The 22,703-nt window shown below is 41.9% G+C and overlaps 2 protein-coding genes across 9 annotated transcripts; both read left to right on the top strand.

Annotated features, from left to right (window-relative positions):
* Nucleotides 1-5,349: 5,349 nt before the first annotated feature.
* Nucleotides 5,350-9,994, top strand: tubb5 (tubulin, beta 5). Of its 4 annotated transcripts, none has more exons than XM_042423004.1 (6): nucleotides 5,464-5,541; nucleotides 7,125-7,240; nucleotides 8,109-8,217; nucleotides 8,460-8,570; nucleotides 8,672-8,916; nucleotides 9,014-9,994. In XM_042423004.1, exons 4-6 carry the CDS (start codon nucleotides 8,510-8,512, stop codon nucleotides 9,824-9,826), a joined length of 1,119 nt encoding a protein of 372 aa, XP_042278938.1. In that variant the 5' UTR covers nucleotides 5,464-5,541; nucleotides 7,125-7,240; nucleotides 8,109-8,217; nucleotides 8,460-8,509; the 3' UTR covers nucleotides 9,827-9,994. The 4 variants fall into 4 exon arrangements, with proteins under 4 accessions (XP_042278939.1, XP_042278936.1, XP_042278938.1 ...); XM_042423003.1 differs by having other exon boundaries at nucleotides 7,125-7,249; XM_042423005.1 differs by lacking the exon at nucleotides 7,125-7,240 and having other exon boundaries at nucleotides 5,350-5,541.
* A 2,017-nt stretch (nucleotides 9,995-12,011) lies between these two features.
* Nucleotides 12,012-22,423, top strand: mdc1 (mediator of DNA damage checkpoint 1). 5 transcript variants are annotated; one of them, XM_042422864.1, is made up of 12 exons: nucleotides 12,012-12,090; nucleotides 12,749-12,885; nucleotides 13,010-13,609; nucleotides 13,701-13,779; nucleotides 13,934-15,180; nucleotides 15,339-15,398; nucleotides 15,558-18,871; nucleotides 19,335-19,475; nucleotides 19,767-19,949; nucleotides 20,113-20,238; nucleotides 20,710-20,820; nucleotides 20,956-22,423. In XM_042422864.1, exons 2-12 carry the CDS (start codon nucleotides 12,750-12,752, stop codon nucleotides 21,157-21,159), a joined length of 6,201 nt encoding a protein of 2,066 aa, XP_042278798.1. In that variant the 5' UTR covers nucleotides 12,012-12,090; nucleotide 12,749; the 3' UTR covers nucleotides 21,160-22,423. The 5 variants fall into 5 exon arrangements, with proteins under 5 accessions (XP_042278798.1, XP_042278800.1, XP_042278799.1 ...); XM_042422866.1 differs by lacking the exon at nucleotides 12,012-12,090 and adding an exon at nucleotides 12,120-12,134; XM_042422865.1 differs by lacking the exon at nucleotides 12,012-12,090 and adding an exon at nucleotides 12,145-12,516.
* Nucleotides 22,424-22,703: the final 280 nt, after the last annotated feature.

Below are 22,703 nucleotides of genomic sequence, written 5' to 3'. Positions count from 1 at the left end.
ATGAATCAATCACGAAAAAACACTCATGTAGTCTTTATTATTGTTCTTCATAAGCCAAAGGCTTCTCCTTTCTTCTTTTCTGTTATACGTCTCAACTCCTTCAGGAAAATATTATTTATTTATTTTATTAACCTTTATTTCTGCAGAACGTACACAATTGTGTTTCTCAAATAAAATCATCCTGAGCCTGAAAAGGACATCAGACTCACAAACTAAATATCAATATTTTATTAACATATTCTGCAGGCTACAGCTGTTTCCATTGCTCCTTTACGTCGATTCTGCTCTTTTAGTAGTTAACAGATTAAAATTGTCTATTTGTGTCTTATTCTGTGACAACCAGATGCTGTATTAGATCAGATATAATCACATGATGAAAATTGGAGCAGTTATTGGGTGTTTTCATTCCAGCTATCAATATGTAGAAATTATTAAGTAAGAGTGTAAAGTATTAATTTGTTGTACATTCATTTTAAATGTAAATTTTAAAGTTTAAACTGTTACTTAATAATTTCTACATTTTGTTAGCTGATTTATTTATATTTGACAATTGAAGAGATGTGCATCATGAGCATTTGTCGTCTCCCCAAAATGACGCTGAACTGAGCAAAGATGTCCCATTTGGGATATTTTTTTTCTAGGATGGCGAAGTCGTGACCCGCCCTACTCTGCCTCTGATTGGCTTACCCTGATATCCTTACATTATGCCTAACCAATTTCACTCCTCATGCCTAAACCTAACCAACCCAACCAATGAAGATAACGAGTACTAGCCAATCAGAGGCAGAGTAGGGCGGGTCATGGCTTCGCCGTCCTAGAAAAAAAATATCGCGTGCCGTCTGATGAATTAAATTCCTCTCTCTTACATCATCGCTGAGACGAGCTATAGACGCGAGGAAGAGACAATGGTGAGGGAAGCGAGGGGATACGTTGGTATAATGAGAAGCACCCTTTATACATCCATGTTACCTTCATGATATCACTTCTTAGAGGTTTATTGGTGGTTGCAAACAACGAATTGGTGCATTATTGATACCAGCTGGTCTGGAGTGTGGATCAGAATGTCTAGTATTTACATTATTCATAACAAACGTATCTTCTCAATCACATTAGCCAGTCAAAGATACTGAAATATGATTTGATGACACTCATTAATTGAGCTTTTTGTAGAATATCTAGATCAAAGATATTTCTGAGGTTTTGAATCAGATGCCTTCTTTCTGCCTCATATTTCTGACAGTGTGGCATTACATGCTCCGCTGTTTCTTCTTGCCCACAGGATTCACATCTGCCTGTATCATGTTTACCTATTTTAAATAGTGTGTCCAAATCTAAGTCTTGATATTATTGTCTCATCTCTCCTTCCTGCATACATCATTTCTCCCACAATGAAAAGTGTAAAACCATTGTCCTTTCTCCCCCCCTCTCTCATTGTTTTTGCCACCTTTTCCTTCAATCTCTGCTTAATAATGCTCTTGATTTCTGTCTTGCTGAAGCTAACTGCCCAGTGAATCAGATTATTTTTTGTGGCCTCCTTTGCAACCTTATCTGCCATTTCATTTCCTTTGATATCAATATGTGCCAGCACCCACAAAAATATTACTGTACCCATGATTTGACCCATGATTTGAATTCTGTATAATGTTTGTTGTGCTTTTATCAAAATTATTCCTCCAGTGTTAACTCATAATTCTCCACTGATCCTTTTCCCTACTTTGAACAATAAATGCTACTCCTACTTTATTAAGTACATTCTTTGCATCTGTGTATATCTGGACATAACTGTGGTAACTATCAATGAATGTCTGTATGGTATGTGAATTATAAATAAACTCCATATCCTTGTTCCTCTTTTCTAATAATGTAAAATCTACTGTGGCGTCCAGAAGTATCCAAGGTGATGCTGCTGACAATGATGCTGTTGGACTAAAGTTTAATTGTGTTACTTTAAGTTCTGTTGCTTTCTGTGTCACTGCCCGTACAAAGCTTTTTGTTTCCCTCTTCTCCTTTTCCCAACAAGGTTTTAAAGTGTCTTTTGTTGGGTGATCTTGACTATAGCCCCATAAATTAATCCAGTAATTCAGTGATAGCTGTGTCCCTCTCATTTCTAGAGGGGTTTCTCCCATTTCCACTTGTAATGCTGCTGTTGTTTTGGTTTTGAATCGATCGCTCTCCAACCGTGAAGGAAACGGTTCCGAATGACAGAAATGTCTGTTTGAACACAGAGGAGGGAGCTGACCACCCCCATTCAGCCCATTGACTGTCAATAATTCAGCCTCACTACTGTCGCCATCTAGTTGTAGACTGGAGGAACTGCACCCGCAGTTGTGACGTAGTGGAGAAGATGCAGTGCAAACAGAAATGATGTGTCATCCACAGTGGTGGAGGAAGTGTTCAGATTATTTACTTAAGTAAAATTACCGATACAGCAATGTAAAAATACTCCATTACAAGTAAAAGTCCTGCATGAAAAATCCTACTGACATCTTAGATTATTAATACTGAAGCATCAGTGTGTAAGCAGCATGTTGCTGTTGTAGCTGCTGGAGGTGGAGCTAGTTTGAACCACTTTATACACAGTTAGCTTGTTTAGTCCAATTGGTGAGCATTTTGCATGTAGAGAGACTGAGATACAAACTGTCTGGCAATCCTCAGAAGTTTTTCAGAATATGAAACCTGATGTTGCAGCACATCAAGGATCAATAGAGCTAGATCTTCTTTGTACAACACGCCCTTTTCTAGATGAGCAGTGAAAACAGTAAAATATTAATGAGAGTGTTGCCCTATTGTTTTTTCTGTCTTATCTATCTATCTATCTATCTATCTATCTATCTATCTATTCTTCTTATCTGCCTTGTCTTATTATGAATGCAAAACCACTACAAATAAAATGTTCAAAAGCTAGTTTAGTCCAGTGTTTCCCAACCTAGGGTTCAGGTCCTCCAAAGGGTCACCAGATAAATCTGAGGGGTCGTGAGATGATAAGTGGTAGAGCAAAGAAGAAAAAAACAAAGTTCTGATACATAAATCTGTTTTCAATTTTTGGAATTTTTCTCTAATCTTTGATTTTTGCTGAAATATTGGATCATTTGAAGATTTATTTAAATGAAACCATGTGAGAAGTTTAGAGGGAAAAATCACTGTTTAGTAGAGCTGTTAACAACTCACAGACATCTGAAATGTGACCCCGACTACACACTGCTTTTTGTAAGACGTTAAAAGCCAAAAAGGTTGGAAACAACTGATTTAATCTTTAACAATGTGTGTATTTTAAAAGCTTGTTATATTATCCATTGTGTCAAATCTTCAACTGAAAAGTAACTAAAGCTGTCAAATAAATGTAGTGGAGTAGAGAGTACAATATTTCCCTCTGAAATGTAGTGTAGTGGAAGCATAAAGTAGCATCACATGGAAATACTCAAGTATAGTACAAGTATCTCAAAACTGTACTTAGTAAATGTACCCAGTGACTTTTCACTACTGACCATCCATTCAGCTCTATTATGTCTCATATTGAAGCCCCACCTGAATCTACATTCTTACATAATAATTTTTTACAGTTTTTTTGTGCACTGAATGACAGATTTAAAATAAAGGATACAGTATACAGCAAACAGAGAACACACCACATTAAATATATTAAAAAGGCTGGAATAGTTTGATCATATTTATTATGGCTGTGAGTATGGGGGCCAAAAGTGACACAGGGAAGTAAATAAATAAATAAACTAATTAATCACTGTGAGAAATTAAAAGATAAATAAACAAATCCAATAAATAAATAGATAATAAAATGTTTTTTCAGTATTTAATAATTCATTCATATATCTATTTATTCTGACTTTTTCCGTTTTATTTATTTATGAATTTTCACATGTATTATTGTCCACATTTATTTATCAATTTCCATATTTATTGCTTTTCACATTTATTTATGTATTTATTATATATTATTATATTATTATATTCACTTTTGGCCCCCCATGTGTGCTAGCAGTTACCAATTTATAATAATACCTATACTGAGTTCTTTGACTATTAATGTGATCACTAATGTATCTAAACAGTGTTCCTCTAGATGATAGATGGATTGTACTGGGATGATGTCTCAAGTATATTTACGCCTACATGTTTTATGCATAACAGTGATGATGTGCACAAACAATATTGCATGACAGCAGGCCTAATGGCACCACATCAATCAAACATGTCTTCACTATGGAAAATGTAAAGGTTGTAAAAAAAAACAGACTGCAGGTGTTTCCTTTTGTTGTCAGGCTTCTCCCAGTGACCACTTCTATTTGAATACTTAAAAAAAGCGGACTTAAGAAAAAATCACCTTTTGAATCATGTCAGGAATTATATAAAACCTAACACGACTATTTTATATAAATAAAAAACATCCACTTTCATTAAGCAGCAGTGTTCAGTTCATACTCTGTAATCCACTGTTAAAACTTTAATCTGATCATTTTAAAGTCATGGATGACCTGGGATTTGCTCCAGACCTCATGGGGGCTGGACTGGGAACAGGGGCCTGGGTCCCCTATCTTGTCCCCCTGACTGACCAGGCGTCGGGCAGAAAATCCAGGCTCTGAGCCACAGGTGTGGGCGAGTTCCTGGATCAAAGATTTTCCTCCTCCAAGACTTTGAGGATGAGTCAGCATGAGTGAAGCTATTTCCCAGGGCTTCTTCCATCACTAGGAGGCCTTGTTGGCAGTTTTCTGGATGGTATTCTGACCTTTATCATCTGACACTGCATCTGCATTCATGGTTTAACTACTTTCAACAAAAAGTGAGAGTAAATGCTCAGAAGACAGTTTTAGCTAACTGGCATTAGTAATAATCCAACTGTATGGCACCAACATGGTATTATTTTTGGGGAGGTGATCTTGAGACTATAATGGGTACCTTTTATGCTGTTTTATTCATTATATATGTTATCAATTTTAATGCAATGCTGTGTCAGCTCACTTTTCTGGGAGAATCATAAGCTAATCAAATTACCCCAACGATTTGCAGTGCCAAGAGCAGCAGTGCAGTGCTTGAGCTGACTGTCTACATCTTGTCTCCGGCTGTTGAAATTGAAATGTCTGTCATCTGGCAGTAATCTAACACTGCCGATTAGTTATTCTCCTCTGATTACAATTTTTTCTGAAACAAAAAAACTATAACATATCGAGCTGGGTGTTTCTGGGCAGCAGCTGGTAAGACCTCTGGTCAATCTCCCCATCTCATTTCCACTCCCTGTGTGCAGCGGGGCCCCTCCCCTCGGCTCCGGATCAGTTCTCTCAGCCAATCCCCCATGCACAGCAGCTGGGTCTGGGTCTAGCCACGCCCGCTTCCCCGGCCCCAGCCTCGTTCTGGATACACTCCAAGCTTATAAATCCATTGTCCGGCACACACACGCTTAAGTCTGCGGTCGGCTCCTCGTACTGTCCAAGTCTCTCTTCTACTCGTCTTTTTACAACTTTCGCATCCACAATGAGGGAAATTGTGCACATCCAGGCCGGCCAGTGCGGTAACCAGATTGGTGCCAAGGTAAGAAAACGAAGTATTGAGAATTTATTCATTGATTAAAAAAAAAAAAAATCAGTTTTACTTTCATTGTCGAAAATGAGAGATTATGCACAGACACTCCTATTTGGAAAAAAAGTCTTTATCTAGCTGATGATATGTAAGCCTATATAGACAAAGGACTCACTTATGTGCATAAATAAATAAATAAATCTTTCACATTATAGCGTTGTGTAGCCTATTAAACGCAACAGTTTGAGAGGAATATAAATCAGAAATTATGTAAAGGTAAATTGTAATAAAGGCATTGTAAATGTTCATTTTTATGCTCATTTTCTGTCTGTATCTTGTGCACTGCGGTAACTGGTAGGTGGGTGTGGAGCAGCGGACCGTGCTCCTATTGAAATAACGTTATAACGGGGCTCTTGTGTCTCGACGGGTTTTTGTTCAGACAACACCGGGCGTGTCTCTGCGTCTCAACACTGCGGATTCAGCAGACCTCAAGACATTGTCTGGGCAGAAGAAGAAGATGAAAAAAATCTGTCTATTCTTCACTTGTTAGAGCCCTCCTCTGGTCCCTTTGTCTAGCACAGGCAGAGGTGACTGGTATTTCAGACAATGAGTGGGAGCTGGGATGAAAGGCCTAGTTATTTTTTTTCCCTGAAATGATGGATCAATAGCCAACATCGATTAGATTTTATTTCTGCAGGCTGTAGATGCAGGCTGTGCTGTTTCAGCTGGGGAGAAATGGGGTCTGTGGCATGGGTGTGGCATCGATAATTGGCAAAGAAAGAATTTATCCTTTTAAAAAGACTGATTAAGTGCATTTTCTGAAGGACATCATCAGTGATTTTAACAATGAAATACACTAATTCATTTTCTTAAATCAATTCATTTATCATTTTGATACATTTAACACTGTTCTGCTTACAAGGGCCACATAGTCTGCCTTACACATAAGCCAATACATCAATTTACCACCCACCCAGTCTTACAGTAACAACTGCAGTCTGCTACAGTGCATGTCCTCTTGGCCCATTATTATCGCTGTCTTATTATCTCCTTTGTTTTACAGCTGATCATTTGCTGCAGGCAGCATATGTTTAAGTAGGACTTCTCCATCGCACACAGTAATCTTGCCCTGGTATTCAATCATAGTTGGGAGACCACATTAACAATGGCCCATATATTATAGGATGCATCATTATAGTTGTGATGCTCTGCTGACAGAGATTTAAATGTCCAGTTAAACTGGGCCTGTCTTTGTAATCAATGTCTGTCCTCTCCTAACCAAATTAGGGGTAGGGTGGGGGAGGAATGGAGGAAACAGCTGATGCACAGTGGGTGAAGTCACTGGGTTCTCAATTGACTTAATGTGCATTTGCTGGCAATGTCTTGGTAGAATAGTAGTCATATAAAATAAACACAGCATATAATAACAATTATATTCTTAAATTTGACTGCATTATTGCAGTTGCACCAAAGAACGCCAACTGCAGTAAATAAATATATACATTGCAGCTTGTGCAGTAAGCTTATATATTCATCTCCTGTTTTTAATTACACAGTACCTTGTGTGTCTTTTTGTCTTCCCAATATGGTGTCAGAAAAACTACTGGTGGCCTTGCAGTGAGGATCCTCATTTGTTTCCATTCCCCCAGGACTCATTGACTCAGATGTCCAGTGGATATGATTGACAGAATTGCTGAAGGGCTACATTGTGGTGAAATGGGTCAGGGTGTGGCATTGCTTTCCTGCTTATTGTCCTCAATCTTTCACTATGATTATTTTCAGCCTTTACTGATAGCCATCTATCGTGTCACTGTCAAATGTCTGTCATTTTCTCAGTCGCTCCTTATCAACTCTTTGTTCTACTCTTTGTGCTTTTGTGCCGCAATCTCTCCCATATTAAGGTCATTTGGTCATTTTTTGCCTTACATGGTCTTATTTAAATGACATGATATTCAGTCCACAGATGACTCCCAATCTCTTAAGTACTGAGCTGCAATACAGCCCGCTTATCCAGATTACTCTAAATCCTCCTATTGCTGCTGTTAGCAGAAAATCAGAGGCTGTATACAAAAAAAATGAGTTGGAAGATCTCATATGTACATGCAAATGACTGCTTGCGTCACTCTTGCTTATGGGATTTAATGCACACGCAAACTGAAAGATCCAAGTGTGGTCTTTAAAGAGTGAACAAGACATGAATACAGATCTGAAGACAATCCGCTTCTTCAGTGTAGTGTGACTGCCTGCAAATAGAGTTTAGTTTTAGTTTTTCCCGTGGAGGGATCTGTGGCTCCTTTGTGCTTTCCTCCTTTGCATTTTACATGTGAAAGAACTGCATTCTGCTCAGTCAGCCTATGACTATGGAAATGTTAACAGCTGCATTGTATTAAATGGGTTAAGATATGGTTTGGTGAGAAGGGGAAAAAATACTGTCATTTTCATCAGAATCCAAAAATGCAAACCCACTCCTGTTTTTCTCGTTTAAAGCTCCTAGTCCTTTAAACCACATTGCTAATGGGTATATGTGTACTTTCATTGCAAGTGACTGTCATGTGATACCTTCCATTTTGTGTCTGCAGTTCTGGGAAGTTATCAGCGACGAGCACGGCATTGATCCTACAGGGACTTACCACGGAGACAGTGACCTGCAGCTCGACAGGATCAGTGTTTACTACAATGAGGCCACAGGTTAGCTAACTTCTTAATAACTGATTGACACTCACATGAAGGACTCATTTATTTCTGTTAATATATTTCAGTCATACAATTGTCAACAACAAATTTCTCCTGTCATGCACAGATTTCCTCTTTTCATTTATTCTGTGTAACATCCAAGACTGTGGTTTCCTGCATTATTGAGCTGTTACGTTTTCTCTCCTCTTCTTTCTCTTTCTTTCTCCTTGTCTTCCCTGATTCACTTTCTTGTGGAGGAGGTAAATATGTGCCTCGAGCCATTCTGGTGGACTTGGAGCCTGGCACCATGGACTCCGTGAGGTCTGGACCCTTTGGGCAGATCTTCAGACCTGACAATTTTGTATTTGGTGGGTGGAATAAACCAGTTTTCTCATGTTACTGAATGACTTGAGCCTTTTATGAACCCAGAAAAGCATGGCTCACCTGTGTGTCACTCCTTTCCCTCCAGGTCAGAGTGGTGCTGGAAACAACTGGGCCAAGGGTCACTACACAGAGGGAGCTGAGTTGGTAGACTCAGTCCTGGATGTGGTCCGTAAAGAGTCAGAGAGCTGTGACTGCCTGCAGGGCTTCCAGCTCACCCACTCTCTTGGTGGTGGAACTGGATCCGGTATGGGTACCCTGCTCATCAGCAAAATCCGCGAGGAGTACCCCGACCGTATCATGAATACCTTCAGTGTGGTGCCTTCCCCCAAGGTAAGATACCCTTGTGATGGAGCATGAGAGGTTTTTATTTGTAATTTTAGATCATGAGACTGAAGAAAGGTTTTGTTCTGTGTGTTTTTGTCCTCAGGTGTCAGACACAGTGGTTGAGCCTTACAATGCTACTCTATCAGTCCACCAGCTTGTAGAGAACACAGATGAAACCTACTGCATTGACAATGAGGCTCTGTACGACATCTGCTTCCGTACCCTCAAACTCACCACACCCACCTACGGAGACCTTAACCACCTGGTGTCAGCCACCATGAGCGGAGTCACCACCTGCCTGCGCTTCCCAGGTCAGCTAAACGCTGACCTCCGCAAACTGGCTGTCAACATGGTGCCTTTCCCACGTTTGCACTTCTTTATGCCCGGCTTTGCCCCCCTGACCAGCAGGGGCAGCCAGCAGTACCGTGCCCTCACAGTTCCCGAGCTCACCCAGCAGGTGTTCGATGCCAAGAATATGATGGCTGCTTGCGACCCACGTCACGGCCGCTATCTGACCGTTGCAGCTGTCTTCCGTGGGCGCATGTCCATGAAGGAGGTTGATGAGCAGATGCTCAATGTCCAGAACAAGAACAGCAGTTACTTCGTCGAATGGATCCCCAACAACGTCAAGACCGCTGTGTGTGACATTCCACCCCGTGGCCTCAAGATGGCTGTCACTTTCATCGGCAACAGCACAGCTATCCAGGAGCTGTTCAAGCGTATCTCCGAGCAGTTCACAGCCATGTTCCGTCGTAAAGCCTTCTTGCATTGGTACACAGGTGAAGGTATGGATGAGATGGAGTTCACTGAGGCAGAGAGCAACATGAATGATCTGGTGTCTGAGTACCAGCAGTACCAGGATGCCACTGCTGAGGAAGAGGGTGAATTTGAGGAGGAGGCTGAAGACGATGCTTGAAGATAAAGATGTGAAGGTCAATACATGCCATAACGGAAAAATAACCAAGAAGGAACACCCGCACAAGTAACTAAGGAACAACCATAGTGTCAGTATTACTAGAATCAAACTTTAGAATACATTAGATATCCCTTGTCATTCACTTAAAATAAAGTTGCCAAATGAAAACTTGTGTTCCTTTTTATTAATACTTGCATATAAGTGATTCTCTGTTGTCTGAACACAAACTACAATCCAGCTATTACATTTCAATCAGCAGTGTCTGTAGTAGAGGAAACTAATGCATTCATGTGCTCTTTCCTGCAGCTAAGAAATATAACTGCATCATGGCATTTTGTTACACATGAAAACATAGTTTCCTTAAAAAAAAAAAGAATTCAGTGCATACATATATCTGGTAACCGCATATGGTTGCCAGATATTAGTGGAATATTGAATGATATGTAATAGATAATAGAAATATTTCTACTCCACTGCTTTGCAAGCACTGTGACGGTTAAGGGCACACAGCCAATTACAATACAGGGAAGTCCAGCCATATTACCACAACTATCCCGGTGTTGGGCATGTGTCAAACCTCACAACCTATGTTCACAATGATGAACTTGATGTACAACTCAAGAAGAAAGAGCAGCAAGGCATTTCTTTACTAAAATGTTACTTTATATATTTACACCAGTAAAAACTGTGTTAGGTTAATTTGGGAAATATTTTCAGGACTCAACAAGTAAAACTAATTGTATGCATCTGAGGGTGTAAGCCTCTGGTTTTGCATTAAAATTTGAGAGCACTGACTCACACAGAAATTTAGGACCTTTCCCATGCTGTTTTCTTGAACTGATCACCACTGATCATCTGTCGTTTATACTATAACAATGTGAGATGAGAGTCCTTTGTGATGGGAGTTACAGTACCAGTCAAAAGTTTGGACGCTCCTTCCCATTCACTTGAATGAGAAAGTGTGTCCAAACTTTTGACTTGTATTGTATATCCTAATGTGAGCTACCAGAAACTGCATAGCTTTGGCAGAGTAGCTCATCGGTACAGCATGCAGGTGAACCAAACAATATAGCAAGTGGTTGTGTAACTTTATAAAGTCATATAAGACCTCAGACCGTTGCTGGTGGCAGAATTAACCTTCTATAGGGGCATAAAGAGATCTTATTATCAAATTTCAAATCAAATCAAATTTATTTATAAAGCACATTTAAAAACAACCACAGTTGACCAAAGTGCTGTACAATAAGATATCAAGAATAAATTAAAACAACGCAACAGGGTAACATCAAACAAGAAATAAGAACAAATAGAAAACAGATATTAGTAGAACACTGGGTTTGAACGACAGTCAAAGGCCCGAGCGAACAAGTGAGTCTCTAGTTTGGCCTTAAAAGTGTCTAGGGAAAGGGAACACTTAATTCCACCCTAACCCTAAGCTGTTCCAAAATTTTGGGGCAGCTACAGCAAATGCACGGTCACCTTTACCCCTCAGCCGCGATCGAGGGACAGCGAACGAGATGTACTGGGGCGCCAGGCCATATAGAGCCTTAAAAACAAATAAAAGTACCTTAAACTCAGTCCTATACTTGACTGGTAACCAATGCAGGGAGGCCAGTAAAGGTGTGATGCTGTCTCTCTTCCTTGTGCCAGTTGATAGCCGAGCAGCAGCATTCTGCACTAGTTGCAAGCGAGACAGGGATGACTGACTAACACCCAAATAAAGGGCATTGCAGTAGTCCAGACGGGAGAGAGCGGTTGTGACAGTCTTATTGTTGTGACAAGTCGTTATTATTATTAACCCTTGTTGCTCCCTCACAGGCTCCAATGTTACTATGTGGTAATGTAACCAACCATATTCATTAAGGTAGGCCTATACATCATTTAGCACAGGACAGTGCCACATGGTCTGACAACTAAGCAGCATCCACCTTAAGCCATTACTATGGCGGGTGATTTGAGTGCTTTAGTGCCGCATATATTCATAAATAACATAATAATAAATTAGTACAAACCAGCTGACACAGAGAGCCTATGGGGCCTTTAGAGGTGTGCGGCGCGAACATAGTTGCCTGGCGCTTCGAGGATTTTTGATCCAATCAAAAACTTTTTAAAGTTAGATTGAGGTTTAAATAGCCAATCGCTACACATCTTAGTTTGAGTGATGTTTTCATTGACCAATCGCGTGTGACTGAAACGCCTCCTGAGGGCAATTCCATCCAGGATGTGCATATATCCACGATCTTCACTGACCAAGCGGTGCAGAGGTGAGTGTAGTGCGGCACAGATTACCGTAAAAACTCCAGTTTATGTGAGGAAAAGAAAAAGTCACAATTCACCCACATTGCAGATATACTTCTGAGCTTCTTTGAACAATGTAGTTGGATTAATTACAGTCAAGCTGCTCCTATAATCGCGTCAGCGTCCTTTATGGTTGTGAAAGCAGTTGTCATGAGTTGTAGCAAATAACGTTAGTTTTTAAATGGAAGTCATGTGCTTTATTTACCAAAAATGAAAATATACAACGTGGCTACGTTTGTTATGACATGAAATTGCGACATTCACGTGCGAACTGGCCAAACTAGCGGTTAGCTTATTTTGTTTTGTTTGTTTTGTTTCTGGTTCCTTTGAAATGATGCGGTTTTGACAGGCATGTTCGCACAAAATCAACGTTGTACCTACGTTGCTTAACGGTATTTATATCATTGCTAAAAGGTGTTAGCAAGGATACAACAGAGACGAACAGTCCACATAGCTACGCTTGAGATAATGAATTAGCCATTTAGGCTAACGTTAGCTGCGTGGAGTTGCTCTAATAATATCTGCTACGTAACGCACGTCTGGCTAAGTTTTCAAAGCTAACATTGGTGGATTTAGATGTCAGCCTAAATAGCCATTTTCATGTATCATCCTGTCTGTGTGAAGAATGGATGCTACCCAGATGATCAGTGACTCAATCTTGGAGTCGGATGAGGAAGAAAATGAAGAGGAGAATAAAGATGAGAGGGGCCAACCACTTGCTAAACTGTGCATCCTAAAAAATGAACATATCCCCGCAGCAGGTGAGTGGCTAGCCTCTGTTGTTATTACATCTATGTGCTTGTTTCTTCATGGACAGTGTAACTGACTTGCATGAACAGGCCTTGTTTACATATTTCTTATGATGGACCTTCTCTTGTCACCCAGAGTTGCCCCTGTTTTTGGGAGATAATGTAATTGGTCGTGACCCCAACACCTGCACCCTGCCCTTACCAGCACCCTCCGTATCCAAGCGGCACGCCACCATCTGCATCTCTGTGTACAGGAGAAGAGGATCTCGCAGTGAAGTGGATATGGAGGCTTTGGTTTGGGACCTAGGGAGCATGAATGGGACCTGCAAGGGCCGCTTAAAACTGACTCCTAATGTACGCTACGCCCTCGGTGAAGGTGACAGTTTGCTGGTGGCAGACATCCCATGTCAGTATGTCAGCTGTGCTGTAGACACAGTGCCTTCTCAAGGGGACATGAGGGGTCCTGTGAGCAGAAATTCAGGGGTAAAAGCCAGGTTGCGAGATGCCTTGAGAGAAAAGGGGGGCGAAACAAGCACAGGCAGTAAGAAATGTGTCAACGGTGGTACGAAGCCATCATTACTTGATTTAGGTGACACAAGGAAAACTCCTGCCAGAACCACTTGCCTGTCCTTTGAACAAACTCCAACCCAGCCCCAGGGGAGCCTGGTCCCAGAATCTGACTCGGATTCGGATGGAGAAAGAGGGGGGCGAGATTATGGAAGGCGCAAGCCTCTAGGTATGTAAATTTTGTAAACATGTACAGAAGTTAATCTCTCTTTTTGTATCATTCAGATGTTTTACAGGTTTATCATTATTATCCCTTACAGTGTCGGATTGTGACTCCCATAAATCCAGTCCCATCTGTTCTACATTCTTGAGTCCCACAAACAAAATTGTCCCTGAAAGGTATGTTAGCAACTTTTTACTTATAGCTTTGTTCATATGGGTATTCATAACACAAACATAACTAATTCCTCTAAGTGTGTGCTTCCATACAGTTTATTCCCTCTTTTACATCTGAATTATAATGCTTGTTAAATTGTTTTCCACTGTTTTACAGCGAGGATGAAAGTCCTATCACACCATCCTCCTCCACTAAAAATAGGCCGTACAGACATGTCAGCATCAGCAAGGAGGAGTCAGACATAGATGTTGGGCGACAGCAGCTGAAGAAAAAAGAGACGCTTGCCATTGTGGACAGCAAAGAGGAGGAAGGGAGGGAGGAAGAAAGAGCAGCACCAGGAGGGACGACGCTTGAGGAGAGTGGACAAGATGTGCCAGTGAAGCAGGAAAGCAATGTCAGTACTACAAGAGACGAGGAATTGCCTGTGTCCACAAGAGCAGTCTCCACTGATGTGATCCCTGCATTTAACATGGACAGTGACACTGATGTGGAGGGAGAGGAGGAAAGTGTGGCTTCTGCGGCTCCTGTGACCTTGAATGCAAACCAAAAAGCAGATCAACCACCAAACACAGCCCAGTTTCACATGGACAGTGATACAGATGTTGATGAAGATACCTTTGATAAAGGTCCAAAATCTGTGTCTCTCTCTGATGACAATACCAAACCTCCTCATGCTATCCCAGTTATTCAGCCTGAGGGCATCACTATGGACAGTGACACTGATGTGGATGATGACGCTGATATGTCAGATGGTGCTGCAAAAGCAAAACCCAGTGCACACACAGCTGATTCTGCTCCTTTGACGCAGCCAAAGGATTTCCACCTAGACAGTGACACAGATGTTGATGAGGAAGAAGAAAATCAATGTAGAACAAATAACACACGCTCTAAAATAGATGAAGCACCCACTAGCATAGATTTAAAGCCCACAGGGTCTGAATCTGCCTTTACTGCTCCTCACAGCCTGCAACTAGACAGTGACACAGACGATGAGGTGATCCCTGCCCCTGCTATGAATGAATCCCCGGTGGTGTCTGCTGTTACAGATTCATGCACCACTGCAGATGCAGGAGCAAATGACAGTGATACAGATGCAGAAGATGATTCTCCGCTGGTTATACCCATTACCGTCGCAACCTTGTCGGTCACTCCTGGTATCACGTTAGCAGCAGCTCAGTCAGATTCTGATGCAGACACAGATGTGGATGAGTCCAGCGTGCCCCCTGCTGGGGATGGGGACAATCCAGCTGACCCCAGACTGGATGGTGATACAGATGTGGAGGATAAGGAGGCGGACCAGGGAGAGGCAGGAGAGCACCAGATACCTAACCTAAGTAGAGAAAACACTTCTGGATTGCCGGTTCCTCTACTGCAAAACTGCTCTACTCCCAAGCAATTTTCAGGTAATCTTCAAATGAGAATGTAGTGGAATGAATGATGTATTCCTTGTGTATTGTGTGATTTATTATTATATAATTAGGAAAGGTCATCATAAAATGAAACACAAGCAAGTTTAAATAGTTTTTTTAATTTTGTGATTTTCACCTTGGGATGGTTTCAGAAGAAGTGGAAGAGATGGAGACTCAGGCCTTCCTTAGTCCCTCTTTAGGTACATCTAGACGTGAGTAAATTACCATTAATACAGTTTAATTACTCATAATTTTCTGTTTTATAACTTTTTGTGTGTTTAAGACAATGGGTATAAACAGCAGGATTTTTTCTTCTTCTTTTCTTTTAACCTTGCATAAAACATCTTTATTTTGTCTTCTCTGTCACCCAGGTGCAGCGGCTCCTGCTGTAAGACCTGTAGTTTTGCCTTCCTGCTCAGACAGTCTAGAGGATGAGGACTTTGTTGTTGCTGAGACACAGTCCTTTATTCTTCAGACCCGTAATGACCACGCCATGGACCCCACCCAAGCCTTTGGCCTTGAGTCTTCTGGTGACGAAAGAGATGGACAGTCTAGCAGAGGAGGGTCTTTCCAGCTGGGATTGTCTGACAGCAGCCATCTGCAGTGTCAGGCCCAAGCTCTGGCCATGGAGAGCACTCAAGCGTTTGTCTCTGTGGGTGGGGGTGTGAAGCTGGACGATACCCAAGCATATGCAGCCATCTCAACCACAGACAGATCAGTGGGGAATGATCCAAACCTGGAGGCCACCCAGGCCTATGGAGGGAATGAGGAGCCTGCCAGAAGTCCAGTGACATTTGAGAAGGAAGGTCAGGTAGATTTAGCTCTAGAAGCAACACAGGCATACATTTCAGAGCCCTGCAATGATTCAGAGGATAAAACAGATGAAGATGAGAGAAAAAGCCTTATTGCTGCTGAGACTCAACCGTCGGACTTTCCCACCTCATCTGCTCTTGTCATGGCTGAAACCCAACCAGTGTGTGCATATAGTGATGAGGAGAGTTTGGCAACAGAGAGTCACATTTCCTCTAAAACAGAAGCGATGGAAGAACACGGGAAGGCAGCTCAACCCGAGGAGAGGTCCGTCAGTGGAGCTCTGTCAATACCTGAAACTCAGCCCTTGTGTACAAGCGAAGATGAGGACTTGATTCCACGTCCACGGAAAAGAAAAGCAAAGCAGCTGGAAGAGACGCAATCCATCACTAGTACTGACTATGCTGCTGTTGAAACCCAGCCCATGCATTTAGGTGTGGATGAAACTCAGCCTGTGGCCACAAGTGGAAATGAGGAAAGCGATGATGAGGACTCTATTCCGTTTCCACGGAAAAGAAAAGCAAAGCAACTGCGACTTGAAGAAGAAGAGACTCAGACGCTTGTAAATTCTATGCTCTCTGCTGCTGAAACTCAGCCCATGGATACATGTGAAGATAATGAAAGTGATGATGAGGACTCAATTCCAGGTCCACGAAAAAAAAGAAAAGCAAAGCCACTGCAGCTTGAAGACGAGCAAACACAGCCCCTCATCAGTTCTGTTGTTCCTGCTGATGAAACCGACGATGAGGAGTCAATTGGAGGTCAACGGAAAAGAAAAGCAAAGCCACTGCAACTTGAGGATGAGGAGACGCAGTCGCTCACAAATTCTGAGGCCTCTACTGTTGAATCTCAGCCAATGAGAACAAATACTGGCCCACAGCCTCAGAGAGGAAAGGGGAGACCATCTGAAGCTGGAACCAGTGGCATTGGCGTTACAATTAAAAGAGGGACAAGGGCAAGATTAAAAGAAGAGGAGAAGCAGGCAGAGAGTTCTGAACCTCCCAGGAGACAGACAAGAGGGAATAAAGCTTTTCCAACTACCAGAGTAAGGAGGCAAAAATCCAGGCCTGATGAGAGAGAGGAAGAGGAGGAGTTAGAGCAGGTTAAGCGGGCTAGAGGGAAAAAATCCATGAGGCAACAGAACGATGAAGAAGAAGAAACACTTGAAAGAAACAAGCAACAACAACAAGAAGGGATGTTGGGAGAGGAGAAAGATGTTACAGAGCTCAGACAACAAGAGAGTGAAGAAATGGAGAGGGAAAGGAGGAAGATTGATGAACAAGTAAGACTGGACATGGAGAAAAGAGAACTAGAGGAAACAGAGAGGCAGCAGAGGGCAGAACAGGAGAGAATAGAAAGGGAAAGAAAAGACAAGGAAGAGCAAGAAAGATTACAAGCTGAAAAGGCAGAAAGGTTAAGACTTGAGCAGGAGAGAGCAGAAAAGGAGAGAATAGAGCGGGAAAGATGGGAAGAAGAAGAAAAGGAAAGAGCTGATAGGATACAGAGGGAAAAAGAAGAATTAGAAAGAAAAGAGAGATTAGAGTGTGAAAAAGCAGAGCGAGAAGAAAAGGAGAGATTAGAGAATGAGAGAATACAAAGGGAGAAAAAGGAACAAGAAGAAAAAGAAAGATTGGAAATGGCAAAGAGGGCAGCAGAAGAACAAGAGAGACTTGAGAGGGAGAGGAAAGAACAAGAACACCAAGCAAGGCTGGAGATGGAAGAAAAGGAAAGAGAAGAAAAAGAAAAACTGGAGAGAGAAAAACAAGAAAAAGAAGCAAAAGAAAAACAAAGAAAAGATCTACAAGAAAACAAAGAAGACTTAAAAACGGCCAACGATGATGACCCAGCAAGGAGAACCAGAGCTCGCTCCAACTCTTCCAACTCTGTCAACTCAGAGAGGTCCACTTCAAGCATCAACACCCAAGGGAGTAGAGGGAGAGGCCGAGGAAGAGGAGCAAAGAGGACCAGTGAGCCACTTCAGGCAACCATCAACAGAGGCAACAACAGGAGGAGGACAATGGCTGCAGAGCCGTCTGACCAGAGTCAAACAACAGACCAGGACAGTAATGATATTTCTCCTCCAGGAATCGTGTCAAGGTCCAACTCCTCCAACTCCCCTAACTCTGAGATTTCCATCTGCAGCACCAGCTCTCAGAACAGAGGAAGAGGAAGCAGGCAGCGAGGAAGAGGGAGGAAAACACAGCCCAACTCCACTTCTCCTATCAGTAGTCAGAGTGATCAGAATTCAGCTCCCAAACCCACAGCCACAGGCAGGAAGAGCAGGAAAGCAGAGTTATCCTCTAGTGAGGTTTCTCATGAAGATGATGAAGAGAAGGCAGACTCTCAGCAGGCTAGTACCACTAGGGGGCAGAGGAGAGCCACTGTAAATGGCCCTGAAGCTGCAAATAAGGAAGGCCAGTCAAGTCAGGAGGAAGGATGTGCCAGTGAACACTCACCTCTGGCTAAAAGGAATGTCAGGGGCAGAGGCCGAAAAGCATTAAAAAGTGAAAATGTAGATGCACCAGTCGCTCCTGCAGTCAGTGATGGAGATGAGGCTAAAGACAAAAGAAAAGGTAGAAAGAAAGAGTTGGAGGCAAATGCAGAGGGTGCCCAAACAGCAGAGGCAGCAGGGGAAGAAGCAAAAGATAATACCATCCAAGCTAAGAGGAGAAGTAGAGCATCAGGTGTCCAGGGGAGTAAGAACGCTCCCCCTGATGTGGAGGTGACAGACGAGAGTGAGAAAATGGAGGAAGAGACTGTTGAGAGGAGAGCCAGAGGTCGGCCATCAGTGGTCCGGAAAAAAAAGAAAGAGTTGCAAGAAGAAAGTGGGACATGTGTCAGTTCCATTAGCCAGGATGCTAATACGACATCAGAGGTAACTTAATTATGTCCCCTTTTAACGTGCACTGGAAATTTCATAGTTGTATATTTGATTGAAACAAAAAATACATTAAGGCTTAAATATAAATCAGACAAAATGGAAAGCTGAGTAGTTAATAATTAGTGTCCAAGAACATCTGTCCTTGAGAAGGAAAGCTTTTACCTTGGCCAAAGGCCCTGGTGCATTTCTCACTGAGTCAGCCTTTCCAACTATTATAATGTACTTCAATCACCTTCAGGGACTGTCTGGATTTCTCCCACTCCCTAAGCAACAAGAGTACTATAACCTCCTCTGCATCACCATTAATACACTAATGAGTTAAGCGGTTTAGTGGTCACACAGTCACTATCTACTGTTATTCTTTTTTAAATTTTTTTTAAAATTCTCGTCTTCATTCTTTCTCTGTTTTGGTTCGTCTCTCTTTATTCCCCATCCTCCCCTCCCCTCTCCTACTCAGCAGCCTCAGACTCCAACCAGCAGTGTATCCCGGAAACGACAGGCTCATGCAGACTCCTCTCCTGTGGCAAAGACCCCTCGCTCTTCCTCTGCTTCCCCAGCAGCTGGTGGTCGACTACGAGCTGCCAGCCAGACCTACAAGGTCTGTGTCTTTGTCTTTGTAAACCTGTGGTTATTTTTGTCAGAAAAATCATACATAGGAGGGACGTTCAACTGTAATGATACACATGTTCGGTGCCGTTTTCACTTATTTTCTGTCCATTCTCTACTAGAATCAGATTCATTTCAACACCCCCAATTCCAAAATCTTGAACTAATTTAAATGAAATATGTCCGATTAGGCTCCTGAGAGTTAACCTGGTTTAGACCAAATAAAACAAACTGTTGGTGTGACCTGAGACTACTTGAATAACACATTTTGTCATTCTCTCAGGTGCTGTTCACAGGAGTGGTGGATGAAGCAGGGGAGAAAGTGCTGGCTCGTTTAGGAGGCAGCATGGCTAAAGGCGTGGCGGACATGAACTGTCTGGTGACTGATAAGGTGCGCAGGACTGTGAAGTTCCTGTGCGCAGTGGCTAAAGGGGTCCCCATTGTCACCACACACTGGCTGGAAAAGGTTAGTTGCTATATTAGGAATTAAAACTGGCTCCAAGCTGGTTTTTCTTCTCTCTGAAAAAAATGAATGTGGAAGTATAGACGCAAATACAACACATACGGAGACACACTTGAATAGACACTCACTACTCCTCTCTCTCTCTCTCTCTCTCTCTGTGTTTCAGAGTGGTAAAGCTGGGAGCTTCCTGTCTCCTAATGCTTTTGTTGTGAATGATCCAGAACAAGAAAAAAAGTTCAATTTCTGCCTGCAGGAGTCTCTGAGGGTTGCCAGCAGTCAGCCTCTCTTACAGGTACGCTAAAGCACTCGTTCCATTTATTTCTGTGCTTGATTTTTTTTTTTTCTGGGTGAGGTTGTCAGTGTGGTATTTCATGGCAGATGGCACAGGGGTGGTGGGTTATATTGAATCACACTGGGCTCATAACAGATCTGAAATTCTTGACTTTTTACCTTCAAGCATGGCTCGTAGCCCGGCCTCTTTGTTATTCCACATGCACACGCCCGTACTTGATGACAAAGTGCAATACAAGAGCACAGTGTTGATTGTTTACTATTACACTGTGGCCTGTGGGAATTAGTTGACACTCTAATGTTAATGTACTGATTAGTCTGATAAAACATAAACCACAGCATACACTAGAAAAGCTTAAGTCCATTCCAAAGAAACTTATTGTATTGATTTTCTTTCTTGCAGATATTACATAGAAATAGAGATAAATCATATATGTTTACATGTTGTATACCAAATCTGTTTGTCTCTTAGGGATATGAGATCCATGTTACAAAGTCAGTGAAGCCAGAGCCAGTTCAAATGAAGGACATCATTTCATGCAGTGGAGCTACATTTCTTCCCAAGATGCCTTCTTCCCACAAGGTACCAGTCACACTTAGGGCCCTTGTCACTCAGGTCTCACGTTGAACTAACATTAAATTGTGGTACTCTGTCTTCACACCTTATTCCAACTTAAATCTTGCAAAATCTTAATTGTAAAACTTCCTTCCTTCTTAGCCTCATACTGTAGTGATTTCCTGCGAGGAGGACTGGTCACTCTGCGGCCCAGCTGTCTCTGCGTCTCTCCCAGTCGTCACTGCGGAGTTCATTCTCACAGGGATCCTCCAGCAGATGCTTGACTTTCAGACCCATAAGCTCTCTGCCCCTGCAGCGAAGCTGCCACCTGCAGGAGGCAGAGGGAGGGGCAGGAAGAAGACATAGCATCAACAGGGCATCTTTTTGATGGCAATTGTGCGTCGCCGTCTATGTGTGTGAAATCTGCGCTTGCGGGGGTTTGTCCATCGCTGGTAGATTCCCTTACAAATCAGAGACCGGTAGAAACACTAGTGATTCAGTTGTTCGTCTGATTGAAGGACTTGAGAATGTATTTGCCATATGTAGCAAAAATGTTGAATGTTTACTCACATTTTGTACATTTTGGATGTATGTTTCAGTGCTGGAAACATGCGTGTCATTTTACAGTGTTGGTGTCAAATGTAAAAAACTAATTTAACATGCACAGCAGCCTGATTTTCAAGAGACTGATGTGAGAAACAAAATTTAGGGATAAAGGGATACATTTTGGATAGATGGTAAAAAAAATTGTCTCCCGCCTTGACAAATCCACTCTCAATCTTTTCTTTCTGTCTGTTCTGTTGTCAAGCAAATTTAGTTTTTTAAGTTACTAAAGCTACAAAGATTGTTAATGCCGTGCAGAGTGAGGAATAATTACCCATTAACCATCCTCGTCACTTCTTCCCCTGGTCCTCCCCTGTGCTCCACCCCTCACTCTGCACAACAATAACAAGCAGAGCAGGAATTAACATTGGTAAATTGCTGCTACTCTCTCTACGCTATGGTAAGTGCTTTGATGCAATCAGCCATTTTGGCAGGTGACCAGCCATGAAGTGAGAGTTGTATAAATCACGTGTAAAACTGTAAACAGTAGGAACGATGGGTCTGTTTAGAAATCCATAAGCTTCTATGGCGAGTAGATGAAAAAGCTTCTTTCCTGTCCCGATAAGAAGAGCGTAGTGCCTTTTTATACTGAGGAAATCATGAACTTACCAGTGTGTCTGTTACCGTCTCCATTAACCACCACCACCACCTACTCCATTAAGGCTTCATCCAATCCCATTACCTCCAGGGACAAGACACGATATATGCACCTGAATGCTGATGCTGCTTCTACATCAATATCTTATGGTGTTTGTCCTTGCCGTTCATTTGTCTCTCTGCTCACTTTTTTTTTTTTTTTTTGCAAAAATCTTCACTTCCACAGTCAATGTGGTTATCTTAAAAAAGACCAAGGTACAGAAGTCACATTTTGTCTCTTTCTTGACCCAATGTAAGTCCTTGTAACTAAATAAGATTTTTAGAATTGTTAAATATCTAATAATGTAACACCAAAACTGTATGTGTACCAAATCATGACATTTGTCTGTATTAGCAATGAAAACATAAAATCTTTTTCTATTACCTTTAATCAGATGTGTACTTACTTTTGCAACAGTATACTTAATCTGCATATTTTGGTACATTATTATTTGTACTACTACAATGTGATGTTTTTCTTATTACTGTGAAAAATAACTTATTTCCATGGAAATATGAAGGAAAAAAAACTGCAATTTTAAAGACTGTGTCACAGGCTGCTTCTTTTGGGGTCTGGGACTCATCAATGAAGACTTGATTCAAGAGAATCTTATTCCCTTTAACGATCACCATGACTCATGTTTATTTCTTGAAAACTCTTCAAGAAATCC

The sequence above is a fragment of the Thunnus maccoyii genome, chromosome 10 (genome assembly GCF_910596095.1).
Source record: "Thunnus maccoyii chromosome 10, fThuMac1.1, whole genome shotgun sequence".
Taxonomy (NCBI): domain Eukaryota; kingdom Metazoa; phylum Chordata; class Actinopteri; order Scombriformes; family Scombridae; genus Thunnus; species Thunnus maccoyii.
Note: the sequence above shows the minus strand (reverse complement) of the source record. Positions and strands in the feature narration are given on the sequence as shown.